The following is an 11,864-nucleotide window of genomic DNA, read 5'->3' on the forward strand; positions in this document are numbered from 1 at the left end:
CCCAGGTTAATTGCCAAGTATCTTTGTACTTACCTAGTAATAACAGGTTAATAAGACACTAACGTGGTTAACTATTCTTAACTAGCTTGAGATTTAACACCAAACATTTCTGTTTCTAGCCTTAATGTTGAAGATGGCATGATAATGATGTTTTCTTAGCAAGTGTTTGGCTATGTGTAATTGCACCAGCAACAATAAGGGACCACAATATCACAATAAGCATACATAAATTGAGGAAAAATAAATTATCTGTTCCAACTCTAAAACTGTAAGCACAATTGAAAAAAATGCAAATTATAAAGCAAAATCAAATTTTGAGGATAGAAATTTTAAACATATGCTATGTTCAGGCATGCTAGAATTTGACTTCCTTTTTATGACATTAAACAAAGTATCTTATAATAATTTATATTGAAAAATATCAGTTAGTTGGTTTTTAAAGGGATCAACGTAAGAAAAAAAACTTTTATGTCAAAAATTGTCAGAAATTTTCAAGGTGCTGCAAGTATCATCTTTACCAAAAAGAAGAACAAATTTAAATTTAAACTCAGGCCTCCTGTGTGTGTGTTTGGAGGAGTGAGAGAATGAATTATTTGCACTCCCACCTTATCAAAATGAGCAGTCTCCCACCTTGTCAAAATAGAATTGCTAATTCCAGGTGAAATTAGTGTTGAAGCTGCTTCTCCAGTTCAAAAATGTACTATATAAGGGTGCAGTATGTAGGTGTGCATGTATACCTGCCAAAAGCCATACTCCAAAGAAATGCAGTCAAGACAAGAAATGAATTTATATTAATTTAATAGGCTATTTTAACTACTAATTTAAAATAATTGCCTTTAAAATAAGATACTCCACTTTCAAAATTAATTTCCATCTACATAAACTAACCATTCTTTCTCTCGGGGAAAACACACACATATAACCAGAAATACCCATCGATTTTCCTTTCTACTTCTAGCAAAAATAATTACAAGACAAGGGAGAAGTGGGGTAAGAGAGGGAGGAAACTGCAATGGGAAAGGAAAAGAAAAGAAGATTGGATCTGATTTGGCTAGAAATGTGATGAAGCAAAGAGACTGCTGAGTAAGGAAAGAACTTTGCCCTGTGACTACGTGGATCTTCTATTGGGTTTCTTTGGCAACATAGGAAATTGATTTATCTTCTTTCAAAGGTTTTTTTTCTTTTTACAGTCCAGCCTGCAGCCCTGGGATTTTCCAATGGTCTTATCCTAATTAGCACTTTTCCCCTCAGCTCAGTCAGCTACAGCTAGGAGCTGCTAAACTATATTATTGCATATATGATACTTAAATGAAGCATCTGATGAGGAATTTTTTTGTGTGTGTTACAGGTCTTTCACGTATTCAATAAACCAACACCATGTTGGACACGTTTTAGTGATAGCAAAAATTGTGCCAGTTGCCTTGGAGCTATCTACGAGGGAATTGACTTTAAATCCTGCTTTTAGCTTTCTAGCAAAAACTGGATTTAGAACAACAGTCACTCTATATAATCGAAAAAACTACCCTGCACATTTTACTTGGAAGCCTGTCAGCACGGATAACGGAATGGGATTTTCCATCTGTCCAGAAAAGGGTGATGCATAATATGCTTTTTTTCCCCAATCAAAGAGCAATTTTCAATCAAATATGTAATGAGAGAATATTAACTTAAACCTGAGGGGACAAATCACATATAGCTAGCTTTTCTTGAAAGCACACTGCATGGTAATAATTTTGTTGTTCAAAATATTTATAGTTATCCAAGGTTGGTTATGTTTCATCACTTTCTTAGCCAGCCTAGCTGCTATGCATGGTCCATGTTTATTGCAATCTAGTCTCTTAAATTATGATGAGAGATAGTGATTTGGGGTCCAAATTCATTTTAAAACCCTTTTGGAGAAGAATTGATCCCTGGTTTTCCAACACTTATATTATTGATGCTGTGCTAGCTAATAGCAGTTCTATTGCACAGTTTATATCAAAACTAAGGGTTACTGAAGTTATTCACTTATTGAAAGTATCAATAGATTAAACTTTTTTGTGTAATATCAATATTTATTAATAATGTTTCCATGTGTTGAAGAATGGCTTATAAAATGATATAAAAGAACCACCCTAATTTGGATACATGATTTTGTGTTCTTGTCTTGTAACGTTTATTTGTCTAATTGTATATTATGTCAATGATTATCAATCATGTTTTCATAAATATATTCTTCCCGTTTACGTATGCTGAAATATAAGTAGGAAAAGGAAATCATTGTTTTTCAGTACTCACCTGAATTAAAATTATATCTTCGACATGGCAGGGTTTTTTTAGGGATGGCATGGAAATAGGAAATAGCACATACTGGCTGCAAACAAACCTACGCTAGATAATTATTTGAAATTCAGTAAATTAATTTTGGGATATTCCAGATTAATTAAAAATACAACTGTAATTAATATGGAGAACTTTATCAAGTAATTCTGTGAAATGACTGAATATTGCAATACATTAAAATTAGTTTTCAAATTACTATTCATCTTTCATAATAGTTATATTTTTAACAGCTGTAATGTTTTCTCTCCTTTTATATTTAGGTATAGTAGAAGCAAGTAAAGATCTAGAATGTGAAGTTGTTTGGCATCCAAGTTTCTCCTCTTCAACAACTGGAGAATTCGATTTGTGTGTGCATGAAGGAAAAACACTTAGATTAAAATGTTTTGCAAAGGTATTAGTATATTTTTTGCCTACATAGTTAGCATTTCTTTTATTTGTAATAATGATGCCTATGTGTGTTAATATGTATAATTCTAAAGAAATAAACAATGCCAGTACATTAAGTTAATGTGAAAGAAACATTCTCTCTTCACTAAATTCAAAGCTATCAGGAGAAACGTTTGCCACAGTGGTACTTATAAGTACCAATAGTCTTCAACTTAACAATCATTCATATAATGACCTCACCTTAAAGTTATGACCATTGCATCATCCCTGGAGACACAAGATTGTAATTTGGCCACTTGGCAGCTAACTTGCATTTAAGACCAGTTATAGCATCTTGTGGTCGCATAATTGTGATTTGCAATATTCCCAGCCATTTTCTGTTAGGCTGCAAAAACCATATTGTGATTCTTCTGAACAGATTTCTTTATTGTTCCTCATCCAAAGACAGAATCTTGCCAAACTAAAGCAGATTACCAGTCACATAAAGCATATACTCTGGGAACTATTAGGGAGGAGCTGGCTTTACCTTCTTTGTCTCACATAAACCGTCTGAACTAAGTTGTCTGAAATGCACTCCTTTCTCCTGGGAATCCAGACTACATGTCATCAAAATTTCCAACAAACGGTCAGTTGGGGAAGTCTAAATTTGCTTAGTAACCACGACATTCAGTTAAAAACTGCAGTAAAAATGGTCATAAAATTGGGTTAGGTCACATGATGACTTGTTTAATGTTCACACCACTTAGCAACTGAAATTCCAATCCCAACTGATTCCAATTTACAATCACAGTTGGGATTGGAATTTCATTTGCTAAGCAATGTGACTATTAAATAAGTCATCATGTGACCTAACCCAATTTTATGACCATTTTTACTGCAGTTTTTAATCACCTGTATGCTAGGATAGAGATAAGTAATATTATTGTGGCAATCTCTGAAAGAGGTGCTTTGCAATAATCAGAGTACAAATGTACTACTCTTTAAATAATTACAATAACTATCATTTTCCAGGTGTACATCAATGCTTAGTAAGCTGCTATATATGCACATTCATGCATAGCCAATTTATTTAATTTCACTAGCAACAAAATAATGCTGCCTCAATAGTAGTAACTGTATGAGGGATCTCACAGTAATAATCAAATTTATCATGTTTAAGTGATTGTCCACTAGATCCATTTCACAGTAGTAACTGAAAGGTATCTAGTGGACAATCACTTACAGTAAATAAGAGTTATTACAGTTATTACAGTAAATATTAACAGGGATGGAATCAAGATCACATAAAGTGTTGTACCACTTTATAATGCCTTGGTAAGACCATACTTGGAATACTGCATCCAGTTTTGGTTGCCACAGTATAAAAAAGATGTTGAGACTCTAGAAAGAGTACAGAGAAGAGCAACAAAAATAATTAAGGGACTGAAGGCTAAAACATATAAAGAACAATTGCTGGAATTGGGTATGTCTAGTTTAATGAAAAAAAGGATCCGGGGTGACCTAATAGCGGTGTTCCAATATCTCAGGGACTGCCACAAAGAACAGGGACTCAAGCTATTTTTCAAAGCAACAGAAGGCAGGACAAGAAACAATGGATGGAGACTAATCAAGGAGAGAACCAATCAAGAACTAAGAAGAAATGTCCTGACAGTTAGAACAATTAATCAGTGGAACGACTTGCCTCCAGAAGTTGTGAATGCTCCAACACTAAGAGTTTTTAAAGAAGAGATTGGATAACCATTTGTCTGAAATGATATAGGATTTCCTGCTTGAGCAGTGGGTTGGACTAGAACAGGGGTAGGCAACCTTGGCTCTTTTATTCCTGCTGGCTCAGGAATTCTGGGAATTGAAGTCCACGAGTCATAAAAGAGCCAAGGTTGCCTATCCCTGGACTAGAAGATCTCCAAGGTCCCTTCAAACTCTGCTATTCTGTTAATGCTGAGCCACTTACAAACAGAAATACTTTCCAAAGCAGCTGCCTGAGGCTGGATAAAATATTAACTCTTGTTCCATTTTTTTTGTCCAACATTTTTATTTGCCCACCAGTGAATTTTGGGCAGCAATCAATTGCATCTGCTTATTTCAGCTGTCTTACATTTTCCCCCAGCAAATGAGTTACAGTTAGGGTTATCAATTAATGGTTGACAGTTACCTCTATGAATATGTTATGACAAATAACTTATATTGTTTAATCTGCTGTAATCACAATAACATCACACCAATCAATGATATTCATGGCAGCCAAACATTTTTTGGATATGAGATTTTAACACTAGTGGTGGGCAAATAAAGATTAAGATGTCTGTTCAAATGCTTAAAAGAGATGCTTAATATGAATCCCCACATATTGCTAAGAACTTCTTCCAAAGGATGTTCAAGTTGTAGTAAATAAGGCAAAATCATGGTAAGGATTAAGATAGGCACAGTAGAATCTGATTTTGATAGGATTAGAACTGGTTGATTAGCCCATGGATAAGAAACTATTTTATCAACAAAATTCATAGACTATTACTACTACTACTACTTTAAGGACATTGGCCAGTTCAGTTCTGCTGAATGTGCCTCTTTAAAGAGTTTCATGCCATTAATGGTTTGCTGTCTGGATTTGAATTTGATCTCTCTGATACGAGTGGTAAATTTAAGATACCTGTTAAATAAATACTTTTGGGCTAGAAGCATAGCATTTTCACTAACAGAAATGTAATGCATTCCCCAATTTCTGAGATCAAGTTGTTTCATTTCAGAGGGTGAAATTTCAGACAGCAGCTGAGGTTTTACTGATAGCTGCTGACCTATGATGAGGAAGGTGCAACTGTCCCCATCTGTTTTTATTCTCTCATAATAGCAATAGGTTTGGGCCCACATAATAGAATTGATGTGGACTGTCCAAATAGAATTAGTCATCTTGCAAGATAGAAAGTAAAGAAGTAAGGATAGAAGGGCATTCCGTTATATTTATCATTTCAGCTCTTGCTTTGTAATAGATACGTATTCAGTCCTTTTTCACACTGACAATTTTAATTTCTAAAATGATTTGTAGAAATATTTCACATTTTGATGGTAATATGGAAACCCCTAGTTTCATTGGATTTTCTCTAATATACTGTATAGTATATAGCTTGACACTGGTCAGCTTTTTTTCTAAACAGCATACTTTCCCCCCCTGCTTATTCTACTTATCCATATGCAAACTAAGAATCAAGTTCTTTCATGGACTTTTCCTTCTGAAAATAAACACTGATAGCAGTGTTCCAATATCTCAGGGATTGCCACAAAGAAGAGGGAGTCAAGCTATTCTCCAAAGCACCTGAAGGCAGGACAAGAAGCAACGGATGTAAACTGACCAAAGAGAGAAGCAACCTAGAACTAAGGAGAAATTTCCTGACAGTTAATGAGTGGAACAACCTGGACAGCCATTTGTCTAAAATAGTATAGGGTTTCCTGCCTGAGCAGGGGGTTGGACTAGAAGACCTCCAAAGTCCCTTCCAACTCTATTATTATTATCCTTAAAGGAATAAAATTCCAAAGAAAAGAAGAAAACAACAATAATCTACTCTTTCTGGTTATCCTTATTAGCAGAGGAAATTATGTATGTGTGTGTGTATGTATGTATGTATGTTTCACATTTCTTAACTGCCTATCTTCCTTGGAAATGATGGCAAATTAGAAACACAAGTCTATCTTAAAAGATCCTCACTACTGAGTGCTCCATTACCCAAATAACCCAGCTTCCCACAAGAAGAATTGTGTAAGAACCTTATTCAGAAAGGCACAAGCATACTCTAGCAACCCAATACATCAGAAAAAGGAAACAGACTAGCTATGTAATAGCTTCCAGCAAAATGGATACCCAAATACTCAACCCACTACAATCGATCCAACACACTTTATTCATGTTGCCTTTTCATTCTTTTGAAGCATGATATCTGAGGGATAGTGCAGTATATAGCATCTCAAAAGAATGAGACATATTGCTTGATTGTTTTTAGGAAAAAACACAATTGTTTCAAACATTTGATTCATAACGTTGCTGAATTCAATGCCAAAAAGCTTTTAAAAAGCTGTAGAAAAGTTTATGGCTTTATTTTTGTTAGTTGACACCTGGATTGTTTACGTTTTGCCAGTTTGCCATCCAGTAAATGAGTGATTTGTCAATGGCTTTGTCCCTGTTGGTGGTTCTGCATTAGAGGTAAAAAATGTATTAATAGAAATTAAAATGTTTAATATTGATTTGCTAGCAATGATTAAATATATTTTAAGGATGCTAGGATGTGTTTAATGGGTTTATATATTTATAAATAAATAATGCAATTAAGATATGCTTCTGTTTTTATTATAATTTTAATTTCTCAAAAAGAAAACAAAATTTTATGTTGTTTCCATGGTGTACTCACATTATTGTGAAGTGAAAGAAAAATTGCAGAAAAATAGACATTTGATACATATTTTTTTTCTTTTTTCACAACATTAGCTTGGCTCTACCAGTGTTAAGTTTAAGGAGCAAAGGATTACCTTTAATAATGCTCCTCTACATTTAACCACTTGCAGAACAGCTATTCTTCAAAATTTGGGACATAACCATGCGTATTTCCAGGTAAGGTATATTCACAATGATATTGGGGTGTGTATAAGGTAGCTTTACCATGGATATTCCACCATGTTTGGTGATGAAATACTTCTAAGATAGTGGGGAAAAAGGACTTTTATAATACTATACTTGCTTTTATTGACAGGTCCTTGATGTCAATCCAGTTCCTGGAATGATTATAGCTCCTTTTCAGGGTGTAATTCCTGTGGGAGGCCGTACTGAAATTAAAATTTATTTCAGACCCAATGCATTAATGAAATTTGACAGCAGAGTAGAGGTATTTGAATTGTTCAAAAGCTTTTATTAACTTGGATAATAAATATTGTTTTCAAAATATATGCATATTTTAATGTTTTATTCTGTGAAAGTTGTGATTAACCACATTTAGTTGAATTTCTGTAACAATATAAAATGTATATTCCGTTTGCTGAAGGGATAAAGCAGCAGCAGACATATTGGTTGATTTTTGCTTTTGTGAGATTCAACTGAAACTTCTCACACTGCAGTGGTATCTCAGTATTCAACTGCTTCAAAACTTGTTGAATTTGGTACTCGACGCATTTTGATGAGAAAATGTCTTGATACTCGTGGATTCTTTGGTATTTGGCACATTGTAAAAAGGAAGAGGGGGACGGCCACAGAGGGTGGGCAGGAAGTTGGCCATGCTGGGAAGGTTGCTGCAAAAGGAAGAGGGGGAAGGCCACAGAGGTTGGCAAGAAGTCGGCCATGTTGGGAAGATCACTGACATAGGAAAAGGGACTGGCAGAAAGTTTTTCCTGGCTAAGAGGGTCACGAGGTAAGTCACTTGGTTTATTTGGCATTCGTAGTTTTTAGTATTCATTGTGCCTTCCAGAACCAATTAATGTCGAATACTGAGATACCATTGTACTTAGAAGCAAGGACCTGAACACAGAAAGGAAATTGAATACTACAAAGTTGACAATGAAGAATCTTAGCAGGAAATGCAAAGAATAGGTAAATAAAGAAGAAATGGAACTGAAAATGAGAAATTAGGAAATCACTGTTTTTCCCTCTCATTATTTAGGTAGCAATACGCAATGCAAAATCTTTGGAACTTAGGATTGGTGGATCTGTAGAGGTTCCTGACATTTATATCAGTGTGGTAAATATGTAACATTTTGTGCATCCTTTAGTTTCTAAGATTTATAGTACTGAATATTGTGCATTTATTCATAGGGAAGTCTCATTCATTTTAATGAAAGGTATGATAAGATTTAAAATGCTCTGTGGTGCTAAAGGTTCTATGTGGGTAGGCATGTCCTCAATCTCAAATATGTTTACCTGAGATAATGTTATTATAGAAATCAATATTTTTGGTCCCTCAAACAATAACACATCCCTTTCATAAAATATAAAAGCAGCAGTTGATAACTCCAAAGACTTAATTATTCACATTCTGTTTTTAGAATGTTTATTAGGTCCTGAGCATGTTTAAGATTGTTTTTTCTTAGCTCATGGCAAACTATTCTTTAAGGTAATTACACATCTTTGTCATGATCTTTATGGTGATGCAAATTCTTTGGAATAGTTTTTGTAATATGCAGGAGAATATATGAGGCACCAGTGTTCAAATTATTAAAGCAGATTTATTGTTTTTCCATATTGATGTGGCTGTTTCATAAGCTGTCCCTTAATAATGCCACATATTCACAACAATAATATTGTTATATCTCCATATGCATGTAGACAGCCTATCTCTACAGCTTCTTCAACAGAATTGTAATTTTGTTTCTTTATCATTACCTTGGTCACTCACATGATTATTTATTGCTTTCTTTAAAGTGCTCTTTTATCTTCCCTGGTGTTTATGTTGATTCTACTCAAGAAATTCCATTTTCTATTGAGAACAAAGGAAAGTCATATGCTAAAGTGACAATAGATTTGTCTGAACATGATGACTTTACTCTACATTTTCAGTCAGGTATTTCTTAATTTAAAATTGTAATTGTCTAGAAAAATCTGCTTAGTTTTTTTAAAAGGAAAGGCTGTTATATTTATCTTAAAGTTTAAACTTTTAAAATGAATTAAATATTTTCTATTTAAATACAGACATTTATGTATTTGTTCAGAGAGTTCCATTTAGTAATTCTATTAAAACATTCTGTGTTAAATGAGAGAAAGATTAGTTGTAAGCCTGCATGTATTCTTTTGATGTTCCTACATCCTACAATAAAGTAATATCAACCTGAAAACTATACAGGATATATATCTGTGTAAAAATATGGCCACCATCTCCAGCACTTTCCTCCAAAAGTGAAAACTGGATAAAAATTATCCAGAATGATTCAGTTTAAGGGGGAGTGGGATGGGATGGGAGGAAGCTAAAACAGATGTGGCTGAGTTAATAGCCACCAGAACTTTGTCCGGTTTATCAGGCACAAACTCTTCATTTTATCGGGAACAAACTCAGTCATGTCCACAGGATTTGCTTCTAAGCTAGCGTCCAATTTAGTGTGAATCTGTTCAACTTCCTCCCTTAGATTTCTAGCATATTCCTTACACTGACCTTGTAGATGAACCTCTGAACTATCTCCTTCCAGGAGGGCTTGGGTAATTTAAAACAAGGCTGCTAGACAGCTAGTTATTATATAGACAGTAAGAGCAGAGGTATATTGACATTTGATTGCCATTATCACCAAGAGATAAGCCCTAATAATGGCTCTAACTCACATTAGGTAAAATTTGCTCCAGTTGTTTCTTTAACCAATTCATCTCTCTCAGTTCCTATAAGAGAAGGATAGTTCTGGGATTCCCGAGAAAGGAAAGGCTGCTTGGAGAAAATCTGATTCAGACACCAACTTCCTTTTTAGTGTTTGGGGCTACTGTGGTTTTGGTTGGATCATGTAGCATACCCTCATAAGCAACTCTTAAGTTTGCTTTAGAACTCAACTGGGTCCATCTGTTACTTAGTACATATGACTGATACTCATATATTGAAGTCTGGTCTCTAATCAGTTTCAGATAATTGTCACGTAATGCATGTGCCAAATGGGTGGCAGCCTATCTTCTTCTCTCAGCTATTCATCAAGAAAGCCACTCCATGTTCACTACATGGGTCATACTGGGAATAAGATGCAAGGGGAGTGTGGGCAATGCTAGGGTCCATGAGTGTGATTGGGAGATCATTGCAACCAGATCTTCTTAAATCTTTGAATGCTAATGCTATCTGCAGACTGTGACAATCTCTTGTTTGTACTATTGGATATAGTTGCTGCCTGCAGATTGCTTGTAGCTTTCTGGATTCACCATGAGCAGGATTTAAATCTATAGAATAGAAATATACTATTATAAAATTGAAAGTACAGATAATTGATAAAATTATTTTTATATTTTCTGATAGATATGTATAATACATCAGAGGCCTCTCGAGTATATCGTATGACTATAGAAGCCAATACTATTATGGAATGTTCTCTGAATTTCACACCAAAAGAAGTAAGCTTATGTTTTAGTGAATATTCATCTATTTATATTGTTTTAAAATGTTATTTCCCATCTTCCTTGCCCAAGTTCTTTTAGGCTGCCTCATCATGGCAGTGTATGTGTATGTGTGTGTACGAGTATGGTAGGGGGAAGGGTGTTCCTGGGAGGGATGAGTGAGAGGATATGCCAAGATTATATATTCCCACTAGAGTTACCCACCATGTAAAGATCATCCCAGCTGCTCAGCTAAAGTAAACAGGCACCTATATTCTATACTGGCCAGCAGCAGTATAGAAAAATACCGGAGTGACAGTTGCAAAGTCATCAATTATTGTATGGGAGAAAGGGAAAGTAAACCATACCTATATTTTTTATCAATAAAACCACATGGATTGAAAATATAAAATGATTAATGATATTACACAACATCTTTAAAGACATTGAAGATGGAACCAAACAAGGAGTGGGAGGCATTGTTTTACAGTGGTTCTCCTCCTACCTCCTGGGCCGCTCGCAGTTGGTGTTGACGGGAGGGCAGAGATCCACCCTGAGATGTCTCGTTTGTGGAGTCCCTCAGGGGTCGGTCCTCTCTCCCCTCCTGTTCAACATCTACATGAAGCCGCTGGGTGAGCTCATTCGTGGTTTCGGGGTGGGGTATCACCAGTACGCTGATGATACCCAACTTTTCCTTTCCACCCCGACCCAACCCAGTGATGCCCTCACCGTGATGTCCCGTTGCCTGGAGGCGGTCCGGGTTTGGATGGGGAGAAACAGGCTTCGTCTCAATCCTGACAAGACTGAGTGGCTGTTCATACCGGCATCTCGGGCTGACCAGCCTTCTCCATCATTAACAATAGGGGATGAGGTATTACCCCCCGTTGATAGGGCTCGCAACTTGGGCATCCTCCTGGATTCACGGCTCAGTTTGGAAGATCATATAGGAGCCGTGACCAGGGGGGCTTTTGCCCAGATTCGCCTGGTGCACCAGTTGCATCCCTATCTGGACCGAGATGCTCTACGTACAGTCACTCATGTGCTCGTGACCTCCCGGTTAGATTACTGCAATGTCCTCTACACGGGGCTGCCCTTGAGGACCACCCGAAGGGTTCAACTGGTGCAGAAT

At 35.8% G+C, this 11,864-nt stretch overlaps 1 protein-coding gene across 1 annotated transcript in view; it reads left to right on the forward strand.

Moving 5' to 3' along the window:
- Positions 1-11,864, forward strand: part of CFAP47 (cilia and flagella associated protein 47) — a 208,227-nt gene that overhangs the window by 26,305 nt on the left and 170,058 nt on the right. Inside the window, exons 15-21 of the mRNA XM_083362899.1 lie at positions 1,349-1,593; positions 2,583-2,713; positions 7,181-7,303; positions 7,443-7,574; positions 8,343-8,420; positions 9,101-9,239; positions 10,659-10,753. Of these exons, the coding sequence (XP_083219025.1) occupies positions 1,349-1,593; positions 2,583-2,713; positions 7,181-7,303; positions 7,443-7,574; positions 8,343-8,420; positions 9,101-9,239; positions 10,659-10,753 (943 nt within the window). The remainder of the gene's footprint in view (positions 1-1,348; positions 1,594-2,582; positions 2,714-7,180; positions 7,304-7,442; positions 7,575-8,342; positions 8,421-9,100; positions 9,240-10,658; positions 10,754-11,864) is intronic.

The sequence above is a fragment of the Vipera ursinii genome, assembly GCF_947247035.1.
Source record: "Vipera ursinii genome assembly, chromosome: 4".
NCBI lineage: Eukaryota > Metazoa > Chordata > Lepidosauria > Squamata > Viperidae > Vipera > Vipera ursinii.